General features: G+C 39.0%; 2 protein-coding genes across 3 annotated transcripts in view; one reads left to right on the plus strand and one right to left on the minus strand.

Moving 5' to 3' along the window:
- LOC139608884 (SH3 and multiple ankyrin repeat domains protein 1-like) overlaps window positions 1-1,817 on the minus strand; it is a 28,329-nt gene extending 26,512 nt beyond the window's left edge. The window contains exon 1 of the mRNA XM_071463006.1: window positions 1,281-1,817. Coding sequence (XP_071319107.1) covers window positions 1,281-1,778 — 498 coding nt within the window. The 5' untranslated portion in view covers window positions 1,779-1,817. The remainder of the gene's footprint in view (window positions 1-1,280) is intronic.
- Window positions 1,818-14,104: 12,287 nt separating this feature from the next.
- On the plus strand, window positions 14,105-23,540 carry LOC139608957 (uncharacterized). Of its 2 annotated transcripts, none has more exons than XM_071463128.1 (9): window positions 14,105-14,201; window positions 17,877-18,021; window positions 20,336-20,374; window positions 20,611-20,832; window positions 20,937-21,218; window positions 21,660-21,938; window positions 22,101-22,322; window positions 22,630-22,749; window positions 22,842-23,540. In XM_071463128.1, exons 2-9 carry the CDS (start codon window positions 17,967-17,969, stop codon window positions 23,402-23,404), a joined length of 1,782 nt encoding a protein of 593 aa, XP_071319229.1. In that variant the 5' UTR covers window positions 14,105-14,201; window positions 17,877-17,966; the 3' UTR covers window positions 23,405-23,540. The 2 variants fall into 2 exon arrangements, with proteins under 2 accessions (XP_071319229.1, XP_071319228.1); XM_071463127.1 differs by having other exon boundaries at window positions 14,133-14,249.
- Window positions 23,541-26,373: the final 2,833 nt, after the last annotated feature.

A 26,373-nucleotide genomic window follows, 5' to 3' on the forward strand; every position in this document is an offset into this window, starting at 1 on the left:
AGCTTGGGATTTTTTTCTACTTCCTTTTGGGACTCACCCCTGGGCTTGTGGGATGTCTGGAGTGAAAATGCTCTGAAATAAGAGATGTGCTAGTACAGTTGTGCACGAAAATGTATGCATCAAGTACCCCTGGGTACTTTTCAGCGACTAATCTGAAACAGCTGTAGAGTCAACACTGCAGCAAAATAACTGAAAAATGTTTTCGTTTAGGGATAAAAAAAAAGTTGGGTTCAAAAGGGAAAGGGAAGGGAGTTCTGAATCCTTTTAGCTTCTAAAGAGAGAGTGAGATTAAAACAAGAGAAAGAAGGGGTATAAAGTAGAGGACGAACACACCAACCAAGTGCTGACCTAATAGGCTTGCTGAGGGGCCTCTTACCAAATCTATAAACCAGCATATTTGATGGAACAAAAGTATTTATTAGGGATCCAGTACAAATGATTACCCCTGCCATCACTACAATGGTCTTTACAAGTTTAGTTTTGCCTGTACTTGTGAACCATTAAAATCAGCTCTTTTTTGGAGATTACTGAAATCTGACCTGTTTCTCCTAAACCCCCTTAAGGAGAAATAAAGAGCAAAATAATACATAAGAAATAAGAAATTCATCCTGTCCAGTTTGTGAATCACATGAGAAACACACAAAAAACAGGAGATCAGGCCAATCAAGTTTTCTTTAGGATCTTTCTGTTCTGTCTTAACAGCTGATTATTTAAGACAAGTAAAAATCAGAGCAGTGAGATAAAAAAAAGGCTATTTCTTTGGAGTTGAGATTAAGACAGACGAGAACATGGTCAAAATCTTATACTGATGTAGGAGAAATAGGCCAGACAAAGAAGACATCTATTTAGAAATTTCCTTTCCTCTAGGACTGCATCAACATTGTTTTTGAGATTTTTAACTGTCTGTTAATTGTTGAATTAAAGCTGTCCCCCTCTGGGGCAGTAATACCAGAGACTTTCCTTAAACTGCTTCCTTGTTTGAAAAGACTTCCAGTCAGTGCTCTGTTTGTGGGGTAGACTCTTTTTATAACATTAATAACTAGACTTTTAAATGTTGGATTTTTAATGGATTTTTAATTGAGTTTGACAGTTCTTTTTTTTATATCTACTTGTTTTTCTTACAGATTTTAGATATGAAAAACTCTATTCACTACGATATTTTTTCTCGACCTCAACTTTGTGTCATTTCAAGAAGAACCTGGGATTGTTTCATCCGTAGGTGTCTTTGTATCGTGACATTTCTTTCATAGCATTTAGCCATAGTGAGACCATGCACCTACTGTTTGTTTGATGTCAGGAATTCCAATGCGAAACACCATCATGGTGAGGAAAGTGTCCTCCAGCGGAGCCACTGTGGTCATGCTGCGCTCCATGAGAGCTCGTCTCTTCTGCAGTGCATTCAGGCCTAGGTGATGCGGCTGCTGATTGGCTGCAATGATATGCTGCTGCTGCTTATTGGCTACTTGATGATGTAGCTGGACTTGATTTGACATGTAAGCAATACCACGGTTGCCCAGGTTCCCCGGCCTCAGGGGCCGGTCTGCTCTCTGTCTACCGACCACAATGGCTGCTGGTTTCACCACCTCGCCACCTTTTCCTTCCCAGGATTGTCGTCCTCCCGTCATTTCCTTCTCCTCCAGACCCTCTAACCCTCCATTCTCTGTGTCACGTCCACCTTCCCCTTTTCTGTCTTCTCTTCCCTGCTCCTCTTCCTCCTCCTCATCCTCCCCATCCTTGTCATCCTGACCGGGATAAAAGTGGTCATTATTTCCCAGCATCCTTTGCTGTGCAGGTGTCACTGCAGAGAGGGCTGAGTGACATAGCTGTCATGGGGACAAAACATGGCTATCCCATGAGTCTGGCTTCATCCTTTGAAACATGCTGTGGGAAAAAGGCAGAGAAGGAAGTAAGCTTTGGTCATTTAACTCTTATCATTTCATTGATAGAGTGAACTTTGTGAAAATTTGAAAAAGACACGTGCAATAATAGAAGAACTAGCCACGGGCAATGCTAATAAGTCCACATGTGTGAATGAGCACAGAGCTGGTCCACATTTCCCATTTAGCCACTGGGAATGCATCGGGGAATAGCAGGCTGATGAAAGACAGGCTATATATAAACTCTGTGAATTTGCATCACAGGTTCTTTGCAGAAGGGAGTGAGTTGGATACGCAATTTAGCTTCACACGAGGTCAAGATCATTGCTACTTTGTGATAATGGAGCCGACCAGGGCTAACAGCCAAATGTGAGCTCCTTAAAGGAAAATTCCACCCTCAGCTACTTGTACACTTTCACATGTCATCACTTTGCTGTTCACTGTGATCCAGGTGTTATTTTTAAATGGTGATATATCTCTTAGCCACTTTCCCTCCATTCCCTCCACCCATCTTGATCTCGTTGATGTAGTTCAGAGAGGTGATGCTTGCCCCACAATTCCTTGTGACAACTTCCAGAAACTTGTTTCACAGTTTTTGTGCAGCTATAAGAGCCTTAATAAGAGCAGCCTAGCTGGTAGTATCCTCCAAACCAAATTAAATTAGATTCATTTCACATTTGCAACAAAAAAAAAAGACAAAACAAAAAAACCAAGAAAGCCTATAGCCGAGTGACTATATCACACATGCTACAGTGAATTTTTTGCTACCCTCTGACACCCTCTCACTTGCAATTGGTGAGAGAATGCTTGCATATAACATCTGTAAAGCCTTTGAGCTGTTTTTGTCATCTTAGACAACTTGCAAGCTTTTCCAATCAGCATGAACACCATTAAATTAATAGGCAGTGCTTGTTGAAGGAAGCAGATTACCTGGACAATTCATTGTAACATCAGTCCATGTCCCAGATTCAGGGGATTTTGGGGATTTTTACTCAGCAAAGGTATCCAGATAACTCAGTAAATCTGCTTCTAGGAAGTCACATCTGAATATACTGGCATTAAATAGTTTGAGAATGTGCTGATTAAATTTAGTTGGAAGCATGCTGTGAAAGTTAAGGAGGTTTTCAAGCTGAGAAAAACAAGTCATGCACCTCAATTAAAACCTAACACAAGTGTTGTGGCTACTTGGCGTTCTGATCAGCTGAGGGCTCTTTGAGTGGAAAAATTGTTTTATGTGCAATTGCTTTCTTTCTTCATGAATGTCTGCAAAAATCTATAAAGATGACCTAACTCTTTGACCTTGTGGGAGTGACATTAAAATGTGATCATTACGGTTGATGGTTTAGATTACTGAAATATTTCCTGGGACAAAAGTCAATTGACATTATGTGAAAAATATCTCAACTGACCTGATGTCAGGTCTTCTGCATTTGCTCAGTTATTTGCAAGAAGAAGAAAGTGCCACCAAACAATAAAACTAACCCACAAAAAGTACGTTAGGGTGGATTTTTGCTTTAAGATTGTTTCATTGTGTCATCGTGCTTCAGATTTGGCATACTGGTGCCTCCATATGTTCTGTCCTGGTTTTTCTGTGGTGAAGTCTGGCTAAAGGGGCTTTGACATCAAGCAGATCTGGACCATTGCCAACAGCCGCCTTGATGATGGTGAATGACATGGGGAATCTCCCACTGTCTCATTGGCAGTTTGGTGCTCTGAATAGCATATGAGTTGGGAGTCTGAAATAGATGAGTATCAGAACGCTCAGATGGACAGATGGAGCTCATGGAGACAAACTCAAATTAGGACACAGATCTAAACTCATTCAATCACAGATTACCAACATGCAGATAGTTAAAGAGTCAGTGAGTTATTGATAAAATATCTAGAAAACATGGTGTTGATGAAGGTTAAAGGGGCATTAAGTGATCTATGACTTTTGACTTATCAACCTCTATCGGTGACCAAGGAACATCGACAGGTGTCTGGCACAGCTTACAGTGGCCTGTAATTGACATAAATAATAATGTAGACATGAAGAAGCTAACCAATTGCCAGACATCCAACAGAAACATTTGATGAAGAGGTCACAGTATAGTAACATTAAAAGTACTGAAACAAGAGGACTGCTTTTATATTTGTTTTTTGGCTTGTAAACAGTCTTGTAATCACTGTCTTTGCCTCTGATTGTTGCACAGCTGAAAAAGTGTGTGTTTGCATTTTGGAACATAACAGAAAGACGAAGAAAAAACCTCAAGGTGTTGGAGGTTGGCTGTTTGGTTGAGGTTATAGTTAGTTCTGGTATCAAATAAGGTTAGGCATTAGAATTTACCACAGGATTATGGTTAGGGGTTAAAGGGGCTATTTGTACGTTTTCTCTGCAGCTGAATGTGATTTCTTGACAAGAGCTTCAGCCATCATCGCATTTACAAGACAACATGTTATAATATGTCCTCTGAGCATCACTATGTCTTCAGGGTAGATTGGAGGCTGCAGTGAGTCGCCACGGGAAAGTTACGAGATGGGCTAGGGCTAGCTGGTTAGCAACACTTCTTCTAAAAAGGTAAGTAAACTGCTGTTAATGCTAACGCAGGCTATGCAGCAATAGCAAACATATTTCTTTTTCTATTTTTTGTTAATCATCTTGCAACTCTTATGATTTATGTTCCTGTTCCCCAGGATGGGAACCACTGGGTTAGTATTGTGCTGAATTTAGGGCCTGGGACTGAGGAAATTGGATCAGTCTCTAAAATAAATTTGTAGACCATGAAAAATATTGAGAAGTCAAAAGGGACTGACCTAAATCTGAGTGTACAAATTGGTTTGTTTACCAACGAAACCCAACTAAACCTTTTTGTTGTTACATGAAATATAGATACAGTAACAGGACAATCATATTCTAAATGTTATTCAGCAGTGTTTGAATGATTGACCGGATATATGCAAAAACACCCCAAGCCTGGTCTGTTCATGTGTCACTGGCCAAAAGGAAGTCTGCTAGTTGAGCATTTCTGGGTAAAAGAGGGATACCACAGTGGGAAGTGGACTGACTGTGGTCGATTCCCCAAGATGCTCTTAGAGTGACAGGGTGGGCCACTTCGACACAAACATAATGTCTGTCAGAGCAAGTAAGCAAGAGGAAAGAACTGAGGAATGATTTTAGGAAAAAAAATGCAACCTCAGAATAAAGTATCTAACCTCTCAGGACACATATGGGGAAAGTGATAAATGAATAAGCACTGAAAACAATAATAAGTATTTTGTAGAAAGTGTGGGGCTAGCGAACATATATAAAACTTTTTTCATTAAGTTTTTTTCCACTGGCAGTACACTTAAGGGTCTCAATGACAATCAATAACCACAAGAGCATTCAGCCATTCATTTAGAAATGGCTTGAATATTCAGCGTACATTTAACCATAGTGGGGAGCATACTGTAGGACCCACCTTTGGCCATTGTAATAAGCAGGATTTACATGTTCAAACTGTTTGTGTCACATTTTAGGCTGAAAAATTCAAAAATCAAAAGCTGACAAAGAGTGGTGTGTCAACACTCACAAGGTTTTGGAGATTAACACTATCATTCAACTAGACCAGAAAGGACTACAGGAGGTTGATTTATGAACCAAGTCTCATCAAATATTGAACAACATTGAGTCTGCACTAGGCAAGATAAGGAACTAGAAGGACAGGCTGAGAGTAGACAGGAGCCAACTAATTGGGATGTAAAAGCAGAAGGAGAATACACAAGAGAGAAAGATGGAGAGAGTTGTAGTTTGCATAAAGCAGAGTAATCAGATTGAGAGAGAAAAGAAGAAGACAACTAGCTGGATGAGGGATGAGGAAGAGTTGAGAACTAAGCTGAAATCAACAGTTCAGAGGATAAAAACGGGATGAGAGGAGGTATAAAGTTATGGTTAGAAGAAATGTTGATTGATTTCAGATTCTACCTATGGAAACTCCAGTCACACTTCCCAAAATGCTGTCTCAGCTATCACCTCGTCTTTACCATCAGTCCTATTCTCTGCCACAAGAGTGACTCAGAATTAATTCCTTACGCCTGCTGTTTGGCTGTCCTGTCCCTGTGCCGGCCATCATCTCTCCATCTAGTCTTGACTTTTCTTCCTCTTGGGAGAATATTGATGGAGGCGAGGACTGAATTTCACCCTCCTGACAGAGCAGTCAGTGCATCTTCTGCACGAGGCAGAAAACAAATTTTTCATTGTCTTACACTGAATCTCTTCTTTTCTCAGCCTCTCACTTGAATTATTCTTTAATATAAGTCTTTGGCTGATTTGATTATTGCACTGTTTTTCTCCTTCACATTTTGAAACCACAGGAATAAAGTCAGGGAAGCCTGCACCTTCTAAGTAAGTCTTGCTTGTATAGTTTAGGCTGATTTTACTGGTTTGGATGGATACTATGAAGGACAAAATATAAATAAATAAATTCGGGAACAAATAATTAAATACACAAACTACAGTTCTACATTTATTTATTTCTACATTTACAGTACCCCAAGTTTAAAGCCAGATTGGTTATAGCGGTGTGATCAGTGGGATGGATCCACTACCAGTGCCTTGACTTGACTGGCACAAAGAAGCTTTGCTTGTGGACAGGGTACAAAGGAAAATGCAGGACACCACAAACTGATAACAGACAGAAAGCAGCCATTATCTTGTGGTGTGCAAGGTTTAGGACTCACGTTTTGCTCATACCAGTTGTAGCTGTTAAAATCTTCTTAAAAATGTTTGATTTTTGAAGCTTAAACCTGGTCACATCTGACATTCCATAGTCAGAGCTGATCATGTCATCTAAACAAATATCACATAATTTTTCAAATGTATATTAAATAAAACATTTTCATGAGACAACAGGATTCAATAATGTTATACAATTGCTTTTTTCTTTTTTATCTTTTGAGCTTCTAAGTCAAAACTTGGATGAAAATTTGAATAGTCATGCAGTGTAAGAGCATAAAAGAAGGATCTGAAGATTTCTGAAGTTGGTGAGTCAGTCTTCCCCCATGGGAAGCCCATTCAAAGGCTTGACTTCTGATTATGAGAAGCCATGTAAGCCATGTAAGCTGAATCAAAGAGAAGGTTTCGATAGCTCTGGGCCAACGTGGATCAACAGACAGTAAGGAAATAGAGTGAAACTAAGATGAAGAATCAGGGCCCTGATTAATCATGGTAATGAGGACAGAGATGGATGCCCTCCTTGAGCACCTGGAGAGCAAAGGCGGATGGATGGTGAGATTTGCAGAGAGGTCACTTATATCTCTCAGCTCTATCTTTGCCTCCTCTGAGAAATTTTCTATCCACCTTTTTTTTTTTTTTTTTCAAAGTTGCACTAATGAATTTGGGGCTTATTTGGATGCTTTAGTCCTTGGGGTTCCATACAAACAAAACATTATGCATGTTTTGGGCTAATAAATTAAATTCTCCATTTACTGTACTGTAAATTAAGCAGAATGAAAAATAATGCTGGATCTGCACGAGGCTGATTTTAGTCTGTCATCCCAATTTTACTCTTTATATCTCCTGTTAAAATATCTTACGACATACATTACCTATCTGTACCCTGTAGAGTTTGCTGTGACAGCTGGTGTGACAGAGTGTTGCCTGTGTGGTACAAGGGTTTCTCCTCTTCTATTTGGCCAGTCTCAAAGGAAATTAATAAGCACAGTCCCAGCACAATGGACTGTAAAGGCCTAATCGACAGTCAGTTCAACTCATACTCATATTCCCTCCTTTTGTCAACCTCTCTCTCTTTCTCTTTCTCTCACTCACTCACTCACTCACTCACTCACTCACTCACTCACTCTCTGCCTATGTAGGACGGAGCATGTGTATAGATATATTTTCAGTGTATCGGTCCCCGGAAAGTAGAATTGGAGATCATCCAAGGAACAGATTGTCCCACTTTTACGTCCTGCAAAAGTGGAGCGGCCAAGTTCTGTCCTCTATATCGCTCTCTTTCACTGGGTCTCCACCCTTCAGCCTCTTTCACACTGCCAGTGACAAGGAACCATCAAGAACACTCTTGGCCTACTCCAACACAGGATGGATGGGATGAGTCACTAAACTGAGGGGAGAGGGCACTTAGCTTTATATGAATGGTGCATCACTAGCCATCAGTTCTGGGTATGGTGCTCTGACGTAGGAGTTTAAGGGGGAAGGGCTTAGCTGGGATATGATAAGTGGGTACCCTGTTTTATAAAGCACCAGCATTCATTAAAGTTAACCTGAAAGGACATTTCAGTGGAAAAAATCCTTTAAGCTTCTGTGTCTACATTCCTTATGAGTATTATATTATTTGCTCCTGTTACTTTGACAAGGCTTGGCATTTTCAGGCATTAATTAAATCTGTGCTTGATAAAAATCAGATGAAATGCAAGAGCTTAATAGACAGTCATGGCGTCCTTGATTAATTTTACAGCTAGAAAGCAATACCAGCGATAGATTTATCGTGTGTGCACCCAAAATTTTCCTCAGTGGGGGAGGGGGTGGAGGGGGGGGATTCTGCTATCCAACACAAACTGACACCTTTTAATCAATTGCATATCTGAAGCTAATCAAACATAAAATGATAACCCTGCTAATCAGGAATTAAGTGGATGATTAAAATAATTACCCCCAGCTCTCCATTTCACAATAAATATCCTGCTCCTTTTATCTGTGTTCCAGCTCGATCCTCCCCATCGCCACCTCGCCAAGGTCGATCTTTTTTAGGAAAAAGGGGCCACAGCTTACTCCATAGATTAGAAACTGCTCATCTGACGCTCCAAGCACGTGTGTATGTGCATGTACGCATACTGTGTGATCTCACACACAGAGAGACTCCACAGTTTGACTCTTTAAGCGGCACTCAAACACATCTGTCCTGGAAAAATGTCTAGCAGAGAGCCGCCTTAAGTGTCAGACCAGTCAGCCCGAGCGTGGCTGGCAGTCTCGTGTCAATCAAAGTGGGCTATCTTTCCCCTCAGACTGGATATAATTGGGTCAGGTGGAGCGTGCGCTGAGGGCCTCACATGGGCTAAACTTGGCTGAACGGGCTGGGAGACCTCAATGCAGCACAGATTCAGGAGTGAACATCCCCTATGCTATTTTTGAGACTTCCCCCTTCCCGTAAACATTGTTTTATACAGTAACTGAATCTTCGACTACACAACAGAAATCCCTAAATCAGGGTTTCTCGACTTTTACTCTTTCTGGCCAACTTTTCATGACCTGCAGTTGTGTAAATCTGTGTTTGGCCCAGTTCTAAATGGATGATATAGAAAATAAATGATATGCCAAGTCAACTTCTCTATCAAAGTTTAACAAATCTCCCGGGACCCTGTCCACAAATCAAGTCACCCTCATGTGAGACACCGACTCAAACTCTTCAAACGACCCTTAGTCTTAATATAATATTAATGAAGCACATTTAATGTCTTAGAACATCTTAATATTTCATGTTACTGGAGGTTATTATTGCAGGTTAATGAGCTAAATCCACGTGGGCCAATATATGAGACACAATTTTCTTGTTATTATTTGCTTGGTAATAATGTGTTCCCTTCAACATTGCATTAAATGACACCAGATCCCAGATCCATGTGCACGTCTGTTGCAGCACTGAAACCAAACCAAACACAACAGCTAGTGTGTGTTGGTCCATTCTGCCCAGAGTCTTAATAACGTAGACCTGAAATGCAGAGCTGACATGTCCAAAAGTAACTGTAGCCCTTATTCTCTGCCGTCAACTAATTCATTTCATAAAACTCAAACTTCCCATTCACTCTCCACACATGATGATGACGGAGAATGCATTAAAATGTCATGAAAACAGAAACGTCAAAGGCAACTGTGCAGCGGGTTGCCTTCTGTTTCACAATGACCAAGAAAAAGGAGGGAAGGTGCAGATGCAGGGTCAAAACATTTCTAATAAAACAGACCACCTATAGAATTACTGGTATCAAGTAACTTTTTCAAGGGCATTTTTTACTTTTTATACTCGTCCCAGAGCTCCCGAGTAAAGACCTCAGGCCTCAAATACAATGAAAGCAGGCCACAGACAAACTAGTCAGACACACGGAGATGAGCGCAGGTTTAGGCTTTTGAGTGGGTTTTATGTCAGATAAACAGCCACAAATAGACTGTCCAGCAGTGACAGTTTCACTTACCTTACACGTCCACAGACATAAAGGTAACACTGAGAGATAAAAGTCAACAAGATACTAATAAATGCTGTTAGACATGGCTGACAAAGTGAGGACCATGTCGGCGCCTGTCGGGCCCCATTAGAGTTTGTCCACCCACCGTGTAATGGGATCTGATTGGTTCTACAGACAGGAGGACACTTCGTTCTTCACTTACTTATGTCTAATAAACCGTTGTTAATGCTGTATACCTTTATAGCTGAAGAAAGTGTGAGGAAATCTTCAGATACATGTAGTGATCTTTAACACTCATCCCTATTTGTTTTGGGAAAACACTTCAATAAAAAATGTCCTTGGACATTAAGAAATAAAAAGCAATGAAGGTAAAACGTGTTTTTTACACTTGCTCTCAACACAAGATCTACACTCTCTTGTTATGGCCCAGAAATGAATCAAAAACTGCAGGGGAAAGGGCCATCTGACTCTGGCGGTTTGAAACAGGCTGCTCAGCAGACCAGAAGCTGGATTACATCAGCAAACAGTGAGGCTAACTATGTACGAAGTTGTGTTTCCCTCTAAAATCCATGTAATCAGAGCATCTAAAATCCAGCAGTTGCTTTCTGAGCCATCTGTGCAAGAAGAGTGGGACTGTGTTTTTCAGTCATTGATGTGAGGTTGTGCTCAGAAATTTGCAAAGCTGGAGCTATTTGAGTTCTTCATAACGGTGGATGTGTTGCAGTTTGCTGGCTTCTGTTTTTCATGGCTTACGGCAATCCTCCAGATCTTTCCCCTGGGGTAAATCTCCCTGTATGTAATAATGAAAAGCCTGCAGAGTCAGGGGAAACAGCTCTTCTCTTGCGTTCCATCTTAATGAGTACAACAATGAGACTGTGTCAGTTCCACAAATAACAATTAGAACTTCATTAAAAATCATATATGATGATAAATCTTATTCAAACATGAAATTACCTCTCGAGGTTATTTGATGATGCCACTTTAAATGTCAGATAGAAGTTAGTCTGTGGCATTTCTTTGTGCAGTTTTAGCAATATTTGTCCTTGAATTACAAGCTAATGTGTGTGTGTGTGTGTGTGTGTGTGCATATGTTTTTTTTTTTCTTATATATTGGCTTTTCCTAGCTCCATACAGCTATAGCCCAGTTTAATACTTTAATACCCCATGGGACTGATTTAAAGAACATTTTGCTGTGGGTTTTGCATTTCTTCTTCACAGATACAGTAGCAGTTGCAGATAATAGGGCCCAGCTCTCTTCCTCCACAGCAGTGAGCTGTCACTGGAAATATTCTCTCAGTATGTCTATCTTTTGTCCTACTCTCTCTCCATACCAAACCCCAGAGGATTACTAGACCATATAGCATTGTCACATCTGCTACACTGACCAGCCTGTTTATCGACTCCTGCTCCTGGAGAGGCAAGAACAGGACCAGGCAGGAAAGAACAGCGTGAGGTAAGACAGGATGGAGGGGAAATAAGAAGGCAGTGGTGGTGGAAATTTTCTGAACCAGAGAGCTGCGCATCAAACTTTCTGCCCAATTTACTGTGTATCATGTTTTTCATTTTTCACTCAATTGTTTCATAGTGGCATTACCCACACATTACATTAAATCACTTCATCCCTCTCTGCCATTGATAATGTCACCCAGCTTTCTTTGTTCCATTATGATCAATTGTTCTTCTGTTTGTGAGGAAGCCATTAATCTTCATGCGCCCACTCTGCTCTTAATTGCCTAGTTTGTTTTTCTTTCTTTACCAAATGAATTCCCCTGGGTGCACTTGTCCAATAGGAAAATATGCTTTTAAGGCCGGTATTGCTTGTTATGCATTACACCGTGTGTGGGGCAGGTCTTAGGAGGCTGTGCAAAGTCAATTACGCTGTATCTATAGGATGAAAGTACACAGAGTTGGTAAAACACCACTGGTGCTAATACTATAACACATTGTTTCAACCAGGCCTGAAATAAATGAGGTGTTTTGGGGTGTGTGTGTGTGTGTGTGTGTGTGTGTGTGTGTGTGTGTGTGTGTGTGAGTTCTCTGGGGTCCTTAGATGGTTTTCACCTTTCCACCAGCTGGCACCATAAATACTGCAAGCAGGTAACGATTTTGACAAGTCACAGCTAAAGAAGGATGTGAAACGTGGGTGTTGATGAGCTCTCATTTGATTCTGCCAACCTTTCAGTTTCAACTCTTTTACTCTTTGAACTGATCCACTAAAATGTAATGCCATTCTCTAAGTGTCTGGGCGCTATTAATGTAGGTGTTACATAAACTCAAGTGTTCATATTTTTCCCTTTAAACTCCCAGACTAGTTCCTAGTTTATATTACCTACGAAAATTATCCCTCCATTTCCTCTGTGCATGGACCACTGTAATACAGCAGGTCATAACCTACTTTGTAACTGTGGAGGTGCAGTTGTAAAATACTGCAACAATTATGATTCGCAATGAACATGGACTAATCTACATGAAACTGAGGCTTAACTAGTCACAAGAGATTCAATTATGGCCATAAAGTTGGATTCAGCATGAAAGCCTCATTTAGAGAAATGAACCTTTCCACCATCACTGCCCACTGCATCCAGTAGAAAATGCCTGTCAGCAATCCTTTTAGTTAGAGTGTTGCCTGAGTGTGTCTTTTTGTGATATAACCACCAGGAATCACTTTCACTACAAGCAAACACATGAGCATAACCTTCATTACAGCTGCCTTATGCCACGTGTCGTTGCTAATAAAGGTTACATGCAGTCTCCTCTCATAAATCAGTCTGAAAGCTACACTGGAGTGATACATGCAGTTATTTTGGAGTTTCCTTCGAAGGCTTTGTGATCTTTGTAATTTTGTTTTCTGTCCCACTCTGCTCTTCCTCCCCACCTACATAAAACATGTGAATCAGACCTCCGAGGATGTTTACCCCCCCCCCCCCGTCTCTCTGCCACAATTTCAGCAGCACCTACTTGTTTTTGTTAAGTGCTGTGACTTTCACCATCACACACCTCGCTGCTAAATATTATTTCTTCTTTCTTTTGTGTGAATACTTCTTCATGTATGCCTGTCATATTCAATTTGTAGTTAATAAACACAAGCTTTATTATCATCACTCTTTTTTTTTTTGTATTATGAACACTTTGCATTACTTTGATTGTGAGATACACACAGCAATTACTCTTATTTAGGTTAATTTCAACCAGAAAATATAAAATAGTATCAATGAAGATAAAATAAAAGTAAATACCTTTCAGTTTGCAGTTCAGGCTGTGTTGCTCCTCATTGTATCCGCAGTGACCTCCTTGATAAACCACAAAGAGAGTAAAAAGGAACCGGGATTAGAAAATGAGAGAAAGATCCGCCTGATAAAAAAAATTGATGAGGAAAAACAAGAAAAAGTGATTTTCTTTTTCTCTTTCAAAATCACATTTTCATGCCTTCTAGTCTTTAAATGTGCATCGGAGTGAGCCAGCCCGAGCCATTGTAATGTGCAGCCTCTCTTTCTCTTTTTCATTCACACACACACACTTTCACCTATTCTGTGCCCCAGTATAGCCATGGCTCTCTCTCTCCCCCTCTCTCTCTCTCTCTCTCTCTCGCTCCATATTGCACACACATTCATGCATGCTATCTCCAGCGTGGCATACTCTCTCTCTCTCTCTCTCTCTCTCTCTTTCTCTCTTACTTCAGCTGCTGGATTGATCTCTCTCCTCCGTTCTCCTTCCTCTCTTTGTACTTCCACTGTAGACTGACTCTTAACCATCCATCTGTCAGTTGCTATCCGCTTTTTTTTTTTTTTTGCACCCAAGTACTCTTCTATTCAATTATCCCCAATTTTCTTCATTACTCTCTCTCTCTCACTCTGCCTTTTTATCTTTCACTGTTCCACCACATACCAACCTCTCTGTCCTCTCTCTCTCTCTCTCTCTCTCTTGCTCATTATTCTTGTCAGTCTATCAATCAGACACACTCATGCTCATCCCATGATATGACCCCCCCCGCTATCTGTCCGTGTCTCACATGTACAGTGGCTGGATTCAGGCCACCTCACCGTTCCTCTTTTGTGTCTTTGATGCTCTGAGGTCGTCACAGAAATAAAGAGAAATGGTTTCGACTTCTTCTATTGATAAAATGTGGCTTTATTTGGCCACGCTGCAGAAATAAAAAGATGATGACAGGTACGTGTTTGTTCAGCCTTCACTGATCTGTCAAGAGAACTGCCTCAGGTAATGACCACTGCTCTAACTTTGCACAAACTTGGTGGACTGATGTATTTTTGTGGTGTTTTCTCTAATTCAAAATGTCTATTCATGTACATTAAAAAAAAAAAGAAACAATTTATTTGGTGACGTTTGAGGTATCTGCTGCTGGGGCCTCAGCCTCAATCCCAGTGCAGTGGAGCTGAGTAACATTTTGTTTGTTATGCTCATTGCACTTAAAATTACATTTGAAAAACTCAGCAGTAAACAGGAAGTATCATGTTGCCATGGATTCAGTGAATTACACTGAAGTCTTCAACTTGAGCCCTGCTTTTAGACTTTAGACTTGATGTGAAGTGTGAAGATTCTTGGACAAGTTCAAAGTAGATTTATGGATGATGATTGACAAAGTAAACCAAAGATGTCCTTGGAAAGTATAAGAGTCTATCATGTCTGTGTGTTGAAATTTGACTAAGTTATGACTTGGAGAGGGAGGAGTTTAAAGAGTATTACCAGGCTCAAATGCAGAAAGAAAACATAGTTCCTTTTTTTTTTTTTTTTTTTTTTTTCATGCCTTATTTCAGCTCAGGGTCTGACCTCTCCTCATGACTAGGTCTTTCATTACTTCCTCATTCCAAAAAACTTGATTTTGAATAGGAAATGATACATTCATTGCTTTAATGTTGGTAAATGTGACGATACCAAGTAAGGTTACATTATATATATAAAACACACAATTTGGTTTCAGTGAATAGCATGTATACGGCTGGAGTGTTTGAGTGGAAAACTGTCCTTATGCTTGCTCTATGGTTGCTTTTAAGAGCCCATCAACAGAAAGATGGAAGACAGAGGAAGGTGAGCTCGGTTGAAATATATTAATGCACACAATAGAACACTCTGTCGAGAGGAGCTGTAGATGAATCCTGCCATATCCAGCCTCTTAAGGACGACATGACACCTGTATTGAAACCCTTGATAAGAGCTGTAGTGGGTGCTCTCCTTTAATGGTACACCACTCCACCGTGTATATCCACCACACTTTCATCCTACCTCAGTGCTTCCACTGCCTTTGCTGCCCAATGTCCTTATTCTGAGAAACTATCTTTCCTCCTGCTTTCTGTGTTAACCCCTCTCATGCCAAAGGCAAGGAGAGAAAAGTGGGTCACGGGCGGATGGAGCGCACAGTAGTAAGAATGTGCCGGCTAGGTTTTTATTTTTGTTGTGTTTCAGTGAGTGCAGTTACTTTGCTTTGGGTGAGGTAGAGTCAGGATGAAAAGGAAAACAAAAGCAGAAGAAGAGACAGAGGGCAGAATGAGGGAGAAATTATTGATTTATGGAATCGAAGAGCACGGACACAGTGTTGCCTTAAATCAATGACTTGAAACATAAAATGATGTCTGTGCGTTTTTAGCGTGAGTAATTTGAAAAGATCTCATAATTATAAACCAAATTTATATTAATGTTGCTGAAACACTGCAATCACATTTTGAGATTCACTGCTGCTGTCCGTATACATCACCGTGCAGAGAAAGTCAGTGAAACACAGGCTCCTGCCTGCTGTAAGGCCCCTTTTATACATTATTGTCTTTAGAAAAAGCGATGCAGTGCTGGACTCTGGTGGCCATTTGAAGTAACTGAAAGAAGAACTCAAACCAGTTCTAAAATATGAGTAATAACACATAGTTCCCAGATGCTGCTCTCACAACTCTGGATCTCTTTGCTGTTTTCTATTTACCTTATTAGTCACTTGTTTTAGTTATTTTAGTAGTTTAATTTTGATGTGCGTTTCAAGATTTATACTGTGGGTTGATCTGTTTTTTTCTCCCTCTTATTAAAGTAAAGTCTGAGAAACATGGAAATATAATGTGTATAAAACAACAAAACTAAAGAAAAAAGTAAAGAATGAGAACATCTCACTGCAGTAAAGGATTTACTAAAAACAGCACGTCAGCAGGTGAAACTGTCCATTGGTTGAATTCTTGGAAGTGGTAAAGAAACAGAAACCACATTTATTGTTGTCACCATGTGTTTCACCATGGGCCTTTTCAGCAGATCAGCTTTAAAACAGATATATGTGGAAACACTTTTCCAGACAGATTAACACATAAGTGCTTTGATGCTTTTCAGTGTTTAAGTCACTTTTTTATTTGTTCTTCTGTCACATATTTTTTTTTAAAAAGTAGAAGCTTCTTCAGTTTTCTTTCAGTCCATTTTTTCTTTCTTTCTTCACCCTACATGAGAGTTACATCAGTATTATTCTTCAAATTTGGTCATTAGTGACTGTCACGTGAATTTTGCTGTCCTCATTTAGCCTCGGAGCCTCTCTGTCAGTTTTGTTCATACCACTCTTTCACTCTGTGGTCATTGGCTGCTCGAAACAACCCTTCTGGTTTCCGCTTTCAGGAATTTTAAGTTAAGTTACACATTTGATCTGAGAAACAACCATACTAGTTTCCCCTTCACTTACTCAGAAACCAAATAATAAGTATAGGGTCAGTTATTTGTTCAAAACCACTGCACCATTAGAACTGAAGACTAGAATTGTAAATTACAAAATACACTGCAGACAATAATGTAATGTAATAATAATGTAAACAAGACACAAAAGTTAATTTAATACAAAATACTGTGCATCACAATGACCTTAAAGTTGTATATTCTATGTAGCCCTAAGCCAATGCATGCAAGTGACTTGTTCAAGCAGAAGGGATTAATCAGATGTATCATACAGTCATTTGATGTCAGGTGTTTCCGTTCAGTTTACATTAATCACACAGACTGGATAAATACATAATAAACTTAAAGGCCTGGATAAGCTGTTAATCACTGAGTGTTGCAGACAAATAGAAGCTTATGCTTGTATCCATTTGCCATTATTCTGATATTAAGCACCTGAACACACCACTGGTTTATATCTCTGTGATGGTCTCTTTTGTAAAAGGATTATGAAGTTATAAAGTACCTCTTAAGGTCTTGCAGTAAGCAAGTCTAAAGTGTGCTGAGTGCACCTGCTGGGCCTTGGCCGCTTCTCTCACTTTCTAACTTGTCCTGTGACTCTGGGTGGTTTCATGTGAGACCTTCCCTTACAGTTTTGTTGAGTGAGGGAGTGACGTGTTGTTTCCCTTACAAAAGTGCACTTGTTTTTAGTCTCTTTTTAGTCTCTTGTCTGCTGTCTCACTGCAGGGTGTATATTTATTTGGACATTTTAGTCTTTGGTGTTAACCTGTATACTGTAGTTTGTCAATGATAATTGTAATGAAGAACTTAACTGCTCTAGGCAAAGGTTTACAGGACAGTGTAAACAATTTAATAATCTAAAAGCTTTTTAAAGCATCTCCCGTTAGTCTCTCCCTTTTCTTCCTTTGTCAACTTTAATAAATGTATTTACTTTCAATTCACTCTGTCTCTATGTTATCTGTCTCTTTCATAATAATAAGCTTGTGTGCTGTGTCTCAACTGTAACACACGTTCCTTATTACTGTAGACAGTATTTCATGGAGTCAAGTTTTTTTTTTGTTTGAATCCTTTCTCAATCTCTCACAATCTGAAATGCTGGTCAAGTACCAAGAAATAATGTTACTGAAGAGGGAAGTGCTCTCTATATTAGTGTTTTTCTCTTGCAACACATTTAATACGTGCTTGCCTTCCTTGCAGTAGCAACTTCCTCAACACGACTGACTACTTGAAACTGCCAGAGTGTCTGGTCACTTGCCACAAGCTTGGTCATAGTGCTGTTTCTGTTGCATGTGTTATTCTGCCAGGGCAATGAGTGGAAGAAAACATCTGCTGCTGTTGGCAGGTAAGAAGGTCTCTATGAAACAGCTGGTCTTACAGGTTTGGGATTGCATTACATTTTTTGTTGGTATTAAGACAATTACTTCATGCTTTTCTGCTTTTACACTCAGGTTTTTGGGGGGGGTTTTTTGCATTTTGTTTTTGCATTTATGTAGTATAACACCATATTTAACAGTGTTAAGCATTTAATCACATATTTTTTTCAATCTTGCTAAAACTCACTAAAATAGTCTTAGTTAGCTGAATTATCTACCAGAAGAACAGGATGTTTGCTGGAAAGACCCATTTACATCAGCTCTAGCCAGGGTTAATAGAGGTTAAAAAAATCATTTCACTTTTGTGAGATGATATGAAAATATTTAGCTTAAATAATAATAATAAAAAATCTGAAATTATATATTTTTTTAAATAACAATTTAATTCCACATGAAAATGTTTGTGCATTCAGCCAAATGCTTTCCTTAATCTGTGTAATTTCTGCAACAGTCAACATTATGTCCTTGTATTAGCTAGAAGGCACAAATTTACAGCATTGCATACAGAAGGACACAATGTAAATACCTAAATTATTGAACAGTCAGATGTTGGCATGTACACATGTATACAGATGTACTCACATAGAGGCATGAATGTGAAGATACGGTATTGACAATTGCACTAATTCTGTGGAGGCTTACACTTACCTGAGTTAACTCATCAGGTTAGGATTCATTTAAAATTGTATCGATAATTCAAAAAAAGAATCATGCATTGTATCAGTACAAGGAAAATGTTTAATATAATATCCAAACTGAAAAAACATACAGTATATAAATATTTTTTTTCATTTAAAGGTGTTGAAATTGTCTTTGCAGATATTTTATATAAATGCACACATAACAAACATATACACATGCATGCAAATAAACAGGCAGAGCTGAAATTATACCTGTTCAACACCTATAAACAAAATAAATCCAAAATCTAACTATTTAACAAATGTTTCAAAACCTATTTTTTTCAAATATTAATAAACATGTAAAAATGTTCCACAACATTTGATTTAATTCTATTCTTAACAAAAAATGTATACTACTACTATTACTACTACTACTTATAACAACACTATTATAACAACACTACTGATATAATAACAAGAACAATAATAATAATTTGCTATAGATTTTGTGCAGAACATTAATTATAATTAATGATTGATAAATGATAAGAAAAGATATTTATCAATATTGCATTTTCACCGCAATATTTCACTGTCTAATATTTTATTGCATGCATTGCATGGATTATGTTTTTATGAAGAGAGAAGCATACTCTATGTCCTTTATTATTATTATTATTATTATTTATTTATTTATTTTTATCATTTATTTATTTATATATTTTTTTGAATTATCAAATCAATTTTAAAACAAAAGGTACTATGCTGTGAAGCAAATACATTTTAGAAAACCATACTGTGCACAGACATACACACATGCACACAAAGCAGGAAAAGACATCTACAGCCACACACATCAAAAACAATATAAAGTGATGGGGAGTATAATATACGTAAATATAAAATATGTAAATACTTTGTGCCATTAGGGAACTTTGGTTCGACGGAATAAAAGTGATGATATATGAGACTAAAACTGTGTACTGTAAATTTCTTACCAATAATGAACCGCTACTACAGATTTATTATTGGTGCAACAGCATGACATGTGAGACTTTATATCTACATAACAGTGGTTTGAGTAAAGCTACAGCTAGCCAAGGTGATATATACCGTATGTGCTGTAAACGCAGGCTAATGTCCACAGTTGTTCACAATAGATATATAGAGGTTGTCCTTTCATTCTAAATTATAGAAATGAGATGCCAAACAAATATCAAATCTGTGAGATATGATCTACAAATATATACAGAAATAATAGAAAAAATATTAACAAAACAACGTTTTAATCACCAAAGACAAGAGAGAGCAAGAGGAAGCGGTTGATGTTTTATGTTAACTTATTGTTAAGTCACTTTGGACAAAAGCCAAATGAAAGTAATGCAATGTAAATATACTGGCAATTTAATGAAAAGTTCAAACTAAATACCACTTCAGCATGAATAAAAAGACAATGCGGCCAAAGCGTAACAGTTGCAATGAATAACAAGCCAGAGGTCAGTTTACCAAAATAAAAAAAATTACTTTGGTAAATTACTTATTTATATGACAATCTTTTTTAGACGCCCTACTCTAAGTGAAAGACTGATGTAGACCAAGGTATAAAACGGTGAAAGAAGTAGTCTATATTAAAGATTAACATTTCTTAATTTTGTTGCAGTGTTCCTGCTCCTGGAAAGATGTCACCAAAAGCCAAACGGTAATGACCAGTGTTCATACATTTGCAAATGGTGTCAGCCCTCAGTGCTTGCCCTCTATCACTTCTCAGAGGTGTGAAATGTAAATACTGTGGATGGCAGCAATAACCGTGCACAACAGCCAACAACAGGTTTTGAGGTTCTTGTGGAAATTACATAAACTGTGCCAGGTGTCATCATACCTACACAAATACTTTACTGTATGTCATTTTTTTCCTTTGTCCCTCTGCCTCCTTAGTTTCTATGTCACCCAAATTCGAGAATATCTTCTATGGGGACTTATTTTATTTGAGCTGTGACAAGGCCAGTGGAAGTGGAGTGAAATGGTACTTTAACGACAAACAAACAGCAGCGACAGAAAGTTTGTGGAAAATTGCAGTTGCTTCCTCCAATGACTCAGGTGCTTATCAGTGTGAGAGCAATGGGGAAAAGAGTGATGTTTTCTCCATCAACGTCCTGGGTAAATACACCACATTAATATATGTATTACACTTCCAACTCCTAAATATGTAAATGGAGATACAACATCTGTACAATATTATGATTTATTTTTTTACCATTCAGAATTCAGTCCCAGTGCCTCACTCACCATCAAGACTGGCCAACCAGTAATGCAGACAGGACATTCAGTTATCCTGCAGCTTGACAATGACGATGGTCTGGATGGATGGAACTGCTGGGTCTACAGGACAGCATTAAATCAGACAAAGAAGATTAAGTTTAAGACGGAAAGTGGAGGGAGTGTGACCTTTCAAACCAAGAAATTGGAAGTCCCGGAGACCCATTTCTGGTGCACTGATAAAGCTAAACAAAAGAGAAGTAACCAAATCATAGTCAGGACCTCAGGTAGGCATACAGCTATTTGAATCCTCCGTTATAATATTTCTGTGGCAAAAGATATTCACCACTGCATGTTAACCCAAAGCATGATCTCAATGCTTCAAATTTTACTTATTAATTTCTTAAATGTCTTGATACCGTATTTCATCATACATTTTGTTTATCTTCCAACATCTGTCAGCTTGACAGTTTCTGGTAGACAACTTATTTGAATTTAAATAACATGCAGCTGATGTGCCATGTTAAAAATGACAGGTGGTCTAGGCCTATAGATAATGGCAGGTTGTAATTTTGTAACTTTTTTTTACCATTGGATAAAAGTTAATTTAGCATCACTGAATTCACTCGACGCTCCATCTTGGTTGCAGAAGTCTCTGTATTTCTCTGTATTTAGTCATTTAATTCATAAGGGAAAAATAATCTTCTTCTATTTGTATCTTCTCTCAGCTCAGGAAGTATCGCTGGAGATGTACCCCTTTCCTGCTGTAGCTGGGGAGACCCTGACTCTGAGGTGCCTTGTCTGGGGCACAGATCAAATTAGCAACACTGTTTTCTATAAAAACAGTGCAATCCTTATGCATGGCTCCAGTCCTTCCTACGTAATCCGTGACGTGACAGAGTCTGCACAGGGAACATATGGGTGTAATGCCACCTACACACACAAGGCCCGCACTGGTGGACCCTCTTATCAGAGGGCCTCTGATATTCAAGAGGTGTTTGTCCAAGGTACGTATTACCAATCAACCCTCTTTGACTGCCTCTGACTGTAATGACTGCTGGTGTATGAATTAAGTTTCCCTCTTTCATGTGATCCTGCATGCTTTTCATAAGTATTTTCTCTCTGCCGGACATCTTTTGAAGTCTTTTTCCTCATCTGTCCTTTTTCAGACATTCCTCTTAGGGCTTCTCTCTCTAAAGGCAAAGACCTGTCATGTAGTTGTCCAAGAGGTCCCAGTAACCCCTCCTATCATTGGTACTACAAGAATGATGATCAGCCATGGGAATCAATGGGTTCACCCTCGGAACACATGACACCACAAAAGAGTGGTAGTTATGCATGTAGAGCTGTGTGGGCCAACAAGCGGTCTTTTCTCAGCAAGCCTGTCATATGTGAGTTTCTACTTTTCTTCCTGTTAATGGACATTGGCATTGTTTCCTTGACCTTAAGAATAGTTTATTTGTCATGAGCAGTACTACTCAGCCAATGAGAAGTGATGTATAATGTCCTCTGCTACGCTAAAGTGAGCTTCCAAAGGGTGAAAAAAAATAACCTCATGGTGTTGTCTGGGTTATCTTACGTATCTTTATACTGATTAATACTGCTAATGGGAATTCAACTGATATGAAACACCAGTGTGATGGTCACGGAGATGTCATACAGTCATGATGCATTACATATGTTTTATCTTAATTTCAGATCAGCCCTCAAGCGGAGGCATCAACGGTATTGTCATTGGCATCGTCATCATGCTGTTGCTGTTGGGCATGCTGATATGTTTAGCAGTTTGTTATAAATATAAGAAGAGAAATACCACAGGTGAGTGACTTCTTGTTTTTGAGCCTTTTGTGCACACACTGAAGGCCACTGCTTATATACACTGCATCACATACCATCTCTTTTTCTTTTAGACCCAATTTATGATGAAGTGGTTTTACAAGATATTGGTGACGGCAAATATGCTGACCTGCAGAAGGCCAAAAAGGAGGCTGAATATGACACTCTTAACCCAGAAGCACCCGGTGGAGGGAAGAAAGCGGGCGAATATGAACAACTGAGGAAAGAGGGAAAGAAAGAGGAGCTATACCACACCCTGGGAGCAGAGGGGCCAGCAGGAGGACAGGGAGGATACGAGGCACTGAGGAAAGAGGGAAAGAAAGAGGAGCTATACCACACCCTGGGAGCAGAGGGGCCAGCAGGAGGACAGGGAGGATACGAGGCACTGAAGAAAGAGGGAAAGAAAGAGGAGCTATACCACACCCTGGGAGCAGAGGGGCCAGTAGGAGGAGAGGGAGGATACGAGGCACTGAAGAAAGAGGGAAAGAAAGAGGAGCCATACCACACCCTGGGAGCAGAGGGGCCCGTAGGAGGAGAGGGAGGATATGAGGCACTGAAGAAAGAGGGAAAGAAAGAGGACCTATACCACACCCTGAGAGAGGGGCAGGTGGAGGAGAGGGAGGATACGAAGCAGTAGAGAAAAAGGACAGTAAGGGTAAAAGAAGGAGGCGAGACAGAGGAGCAAAAGAGGAGCATGAGAGGAGAGGCAGCTCTCACCAGCTTGTAAGAAAAAGTACATTTCTCCAAACCAGCTAAGTCAGGTGATGTCTCAGTCCTCAAGTTCAAATTTTATGATTAGACAAAGGTGTGACGTATAGTACATGTTGGTGATGTAAGGGAAATTTACTTGACTCTGAATGATGGGATATGGATCTATAGGCAAATCTGCATCAGACTGTAAGGAAAGGCACAGAGATTTGTTAAAATATTTCAGATAACAGGGACAGACAAAAGCCCAAAGTGAGGTTTTTACATTAATCATGTGATATACAGGGGGAAAGGTTTCGACCTCGACAGGTTGATAAAAATACGAACAACACAATAAAGACGATTGTGTATGTTGCATAGCTCAGCTGCTGCCATTACTTAAATTATATCAGTCATATTAATTACACAGTATATCCTGTAAAATGTAAAATGTTGTCACAGATAACAAGAACAGAAAATTAGTAATTTGGTGACACTGCAACATTCAAAAGCCTTGTGACGTGGAATCTAATCTTTAGTCAGTTGACTAACTGTTCATATGTAATGGTGTAATTTTTCCAACCCTGCTACCCATCATACTGCATACTCTCACTATCGACATTATATATTTATTCATTCAACCTACTGAAACTAAATAGTCAGATATTGAGCTTTTTTATGACAATGACTATACTATATTATTTTTATAAAGGCTTTTTTAATGAGTAAAGTATTGCTTCCTCAAACTATCAGAATCTGCTGTCAGTGGTGGAAGAAGGGTGAGCTAATTCACTTTTTTGAGCAAAACACATTTTGCTTGTGTTCTCTTGTGAAATCATATAGTGTAATTTGTACGGATATGGGGAATAATCTCATGATCAGATTTTTGTATCTTGAAATGTATTTGCTTTACCAACATTTTGTGTAATGTGTGATTTGTACAAATAAGAAATTACACAAGAACGTATTTTAGTCTGTGTATTAAGTATTATTTTGCATTAAAATGTAAAACTGCATTATTTTACAGTGTATACGCTAAAGATTAATATATCAACTTGGAGATATTGTAATTTGGACTGCAAATGCTGCACCTTAAGATGGGGGATGTAGTGTTTTTTTTCCTGAAATAAAGCTATTCTGATTTAATTCAGTTCATTTTTTTGTTTTCTTTAGTGCAGTCACTTAAATCACAACATTTAGGTGAAGATGTGTCAAACCAATGCTGAAGAAAGTTTTGGGGCCATCACACATTTTATCTTTAAAGGTTCTGTTAGAAAATATCTGTCAAAAAAGTTAACAAAATGTATAAGTTACTTTTCAGAAAGGTAGAATAAAGTCAAGTGGCTATCACTGACATTGGGTGAGGTTGTGAGTATATTACAGGGCTGAAACATTCAGACAAACAACCATTCACACCTACTGGCAATTTAGAGTCACCAGTTAACCTAATGTGCATGTCTGGACTGTGGGGGGAAGCCGGAGAACCCAGAGGAAACTGACACAAACAGAAAGGCCCCAGCCAGCAGGTTGGACCCTATTGCCTTTTTGTGGTGAGGCGACAGTGCTAACTACTGAACCAGCCTGTGAGTATATAATGTTACTGAAAAATACTTACTTAGACAAAGCCGCAAAAAAGTGAGATATATTGTTTATTGGAGTATGTTCAAACTAAGTGTTTCAATTTCACCAGAGAAGAGTTAACAGGGGGGAACTTACCATTAGTTTTCCAGAGCTAATGAAAGTTTGATCAGCAGTGGCGCCTGAATCAAGCACACAATACTGATTCTCTTACAGATAACAAAATTAGAAATTAGAAAATCAGTATTGTATAATTTGTTACGTTATTGTTTCAACTTATAGATATCAGTTATCAAATATCAAACTGAGGCTGTTTAATGTTTGAACCAATTTGGTATTATTTGAATTGGTATGTTAACAGACAGTTCACTGTATTGGCCTGAATATATGGCTAATGAAGGCAATTGGATTTAGTGGAACATGGACCAGTAGTATATTCCTTAAAAAGTGAGGAAACAGAAGAAAAACAAGGGTTATATAATGACAGCATGCTTTATCCATAATAACAACAGCTATACGACTGCAGTTACTGAAGAACTATAATAAAGTGTCCAGAAAATAAATTTTTATTGCAGAATTTATAAAATGTCTTTATGCATCTGTGGCCGTAGAAGAAACTAGATTCAAACCAAAGCTGATACTAATGGCCCGCAATTAGATTTGTTATAGAAAGCTAATGTTGGCCCATTAAATCCACAGTTTGTTCTAATCCCTCAACTGCTTTCCTTTCCCTCGTTCCTCCAGCCCTCTTCTGGGCCTTTCTTTGCCCTCTGTGTGTGTGTGTGTGTGTGTGTGTGTGTGTGTGTGTGTGTGTTTGTGTGCACATCTTACAACTTGATGCTGGTACAAACAAAATGCAAGGAATAAGGAAGCAAATTGCTGCAGTATTATTAGATATCAGCAATGAATATCTTTCTCCTTCCCTTTCACACTTGTTCTCTCCCTGACAGATGGATGCAGGATAATCCCATTGATTTCAGAGACCAGAGCGGGACAGTGAGGGTGAATCCCTGAGCCTCAGTGCTTATTACAGGTTAAGGAAAACTGGTGAGCCCTTTGTTCTGGTGCTATCAAAATCTATTTTTCTTCTTCATTTCCATGCTCTTATACTTCAGCTCAGTGATCGATACACTGTCTGGAGAGGAGTGCCGCATTATGGGTAACATGAAACCTACAGTACATTGTTAGAGCCAGAATCTCGATGAAGCAGAGGGAAGTTGGGACAAAACAGGTGCTGTCATTTTAAAGAAGATATTCAAGAAGATAGTTTATGTGCCACCTAAAATCAAATAATAATAATAGGAATAATAGCCTACATGAGCATAAATTGTAAAGAATATC

Source organism: Trachinotus anak, unplaced genomic scaffold, assembly GCF_046630095.1.
Source record: "Trachinotus anak isolate AG129_WGS33_773 ecotype Australia unplaced genomic scaffold, CSIRO_AGI_Tana_v1 ptg000025l, whole genome shotgun sequence".
NCBI classification, from domain to species: Eukaryota; Metazoa; Chordata; class Actinopteri; order Carangiformes; family Carangidae; genus Trachinotus; species Trachinotus anak.

What these genes read in the sequence shown, in the direction of transcription:
- LOC139608957 (XM_071463128.1), top strand. Translation starts at nt 17,967, where the DNA reads ATGTGTTATTCTGCCAGGGCAATGAGTGGAAGAAAACATCTGCTGCTG. An exon ending in AATCATAGTCAGGACCTCAG is followed by an intron (nt 21,219 to 21,659) that starts GTAGGCATACAG and finishes ATCTTCTCTCAG; the next exon opens with CTCAGGAAGTATCGCTGGAG. An exon ending in TCTCAGCAAGCCTGTCATAT is followed by an intron (nt 22,323 to 22,629) that starts GTGAGTTTCTAC and finishes TCTTAATTTCAG; the next exon opens with ATCAGCCCTCAAGCGGAGGC.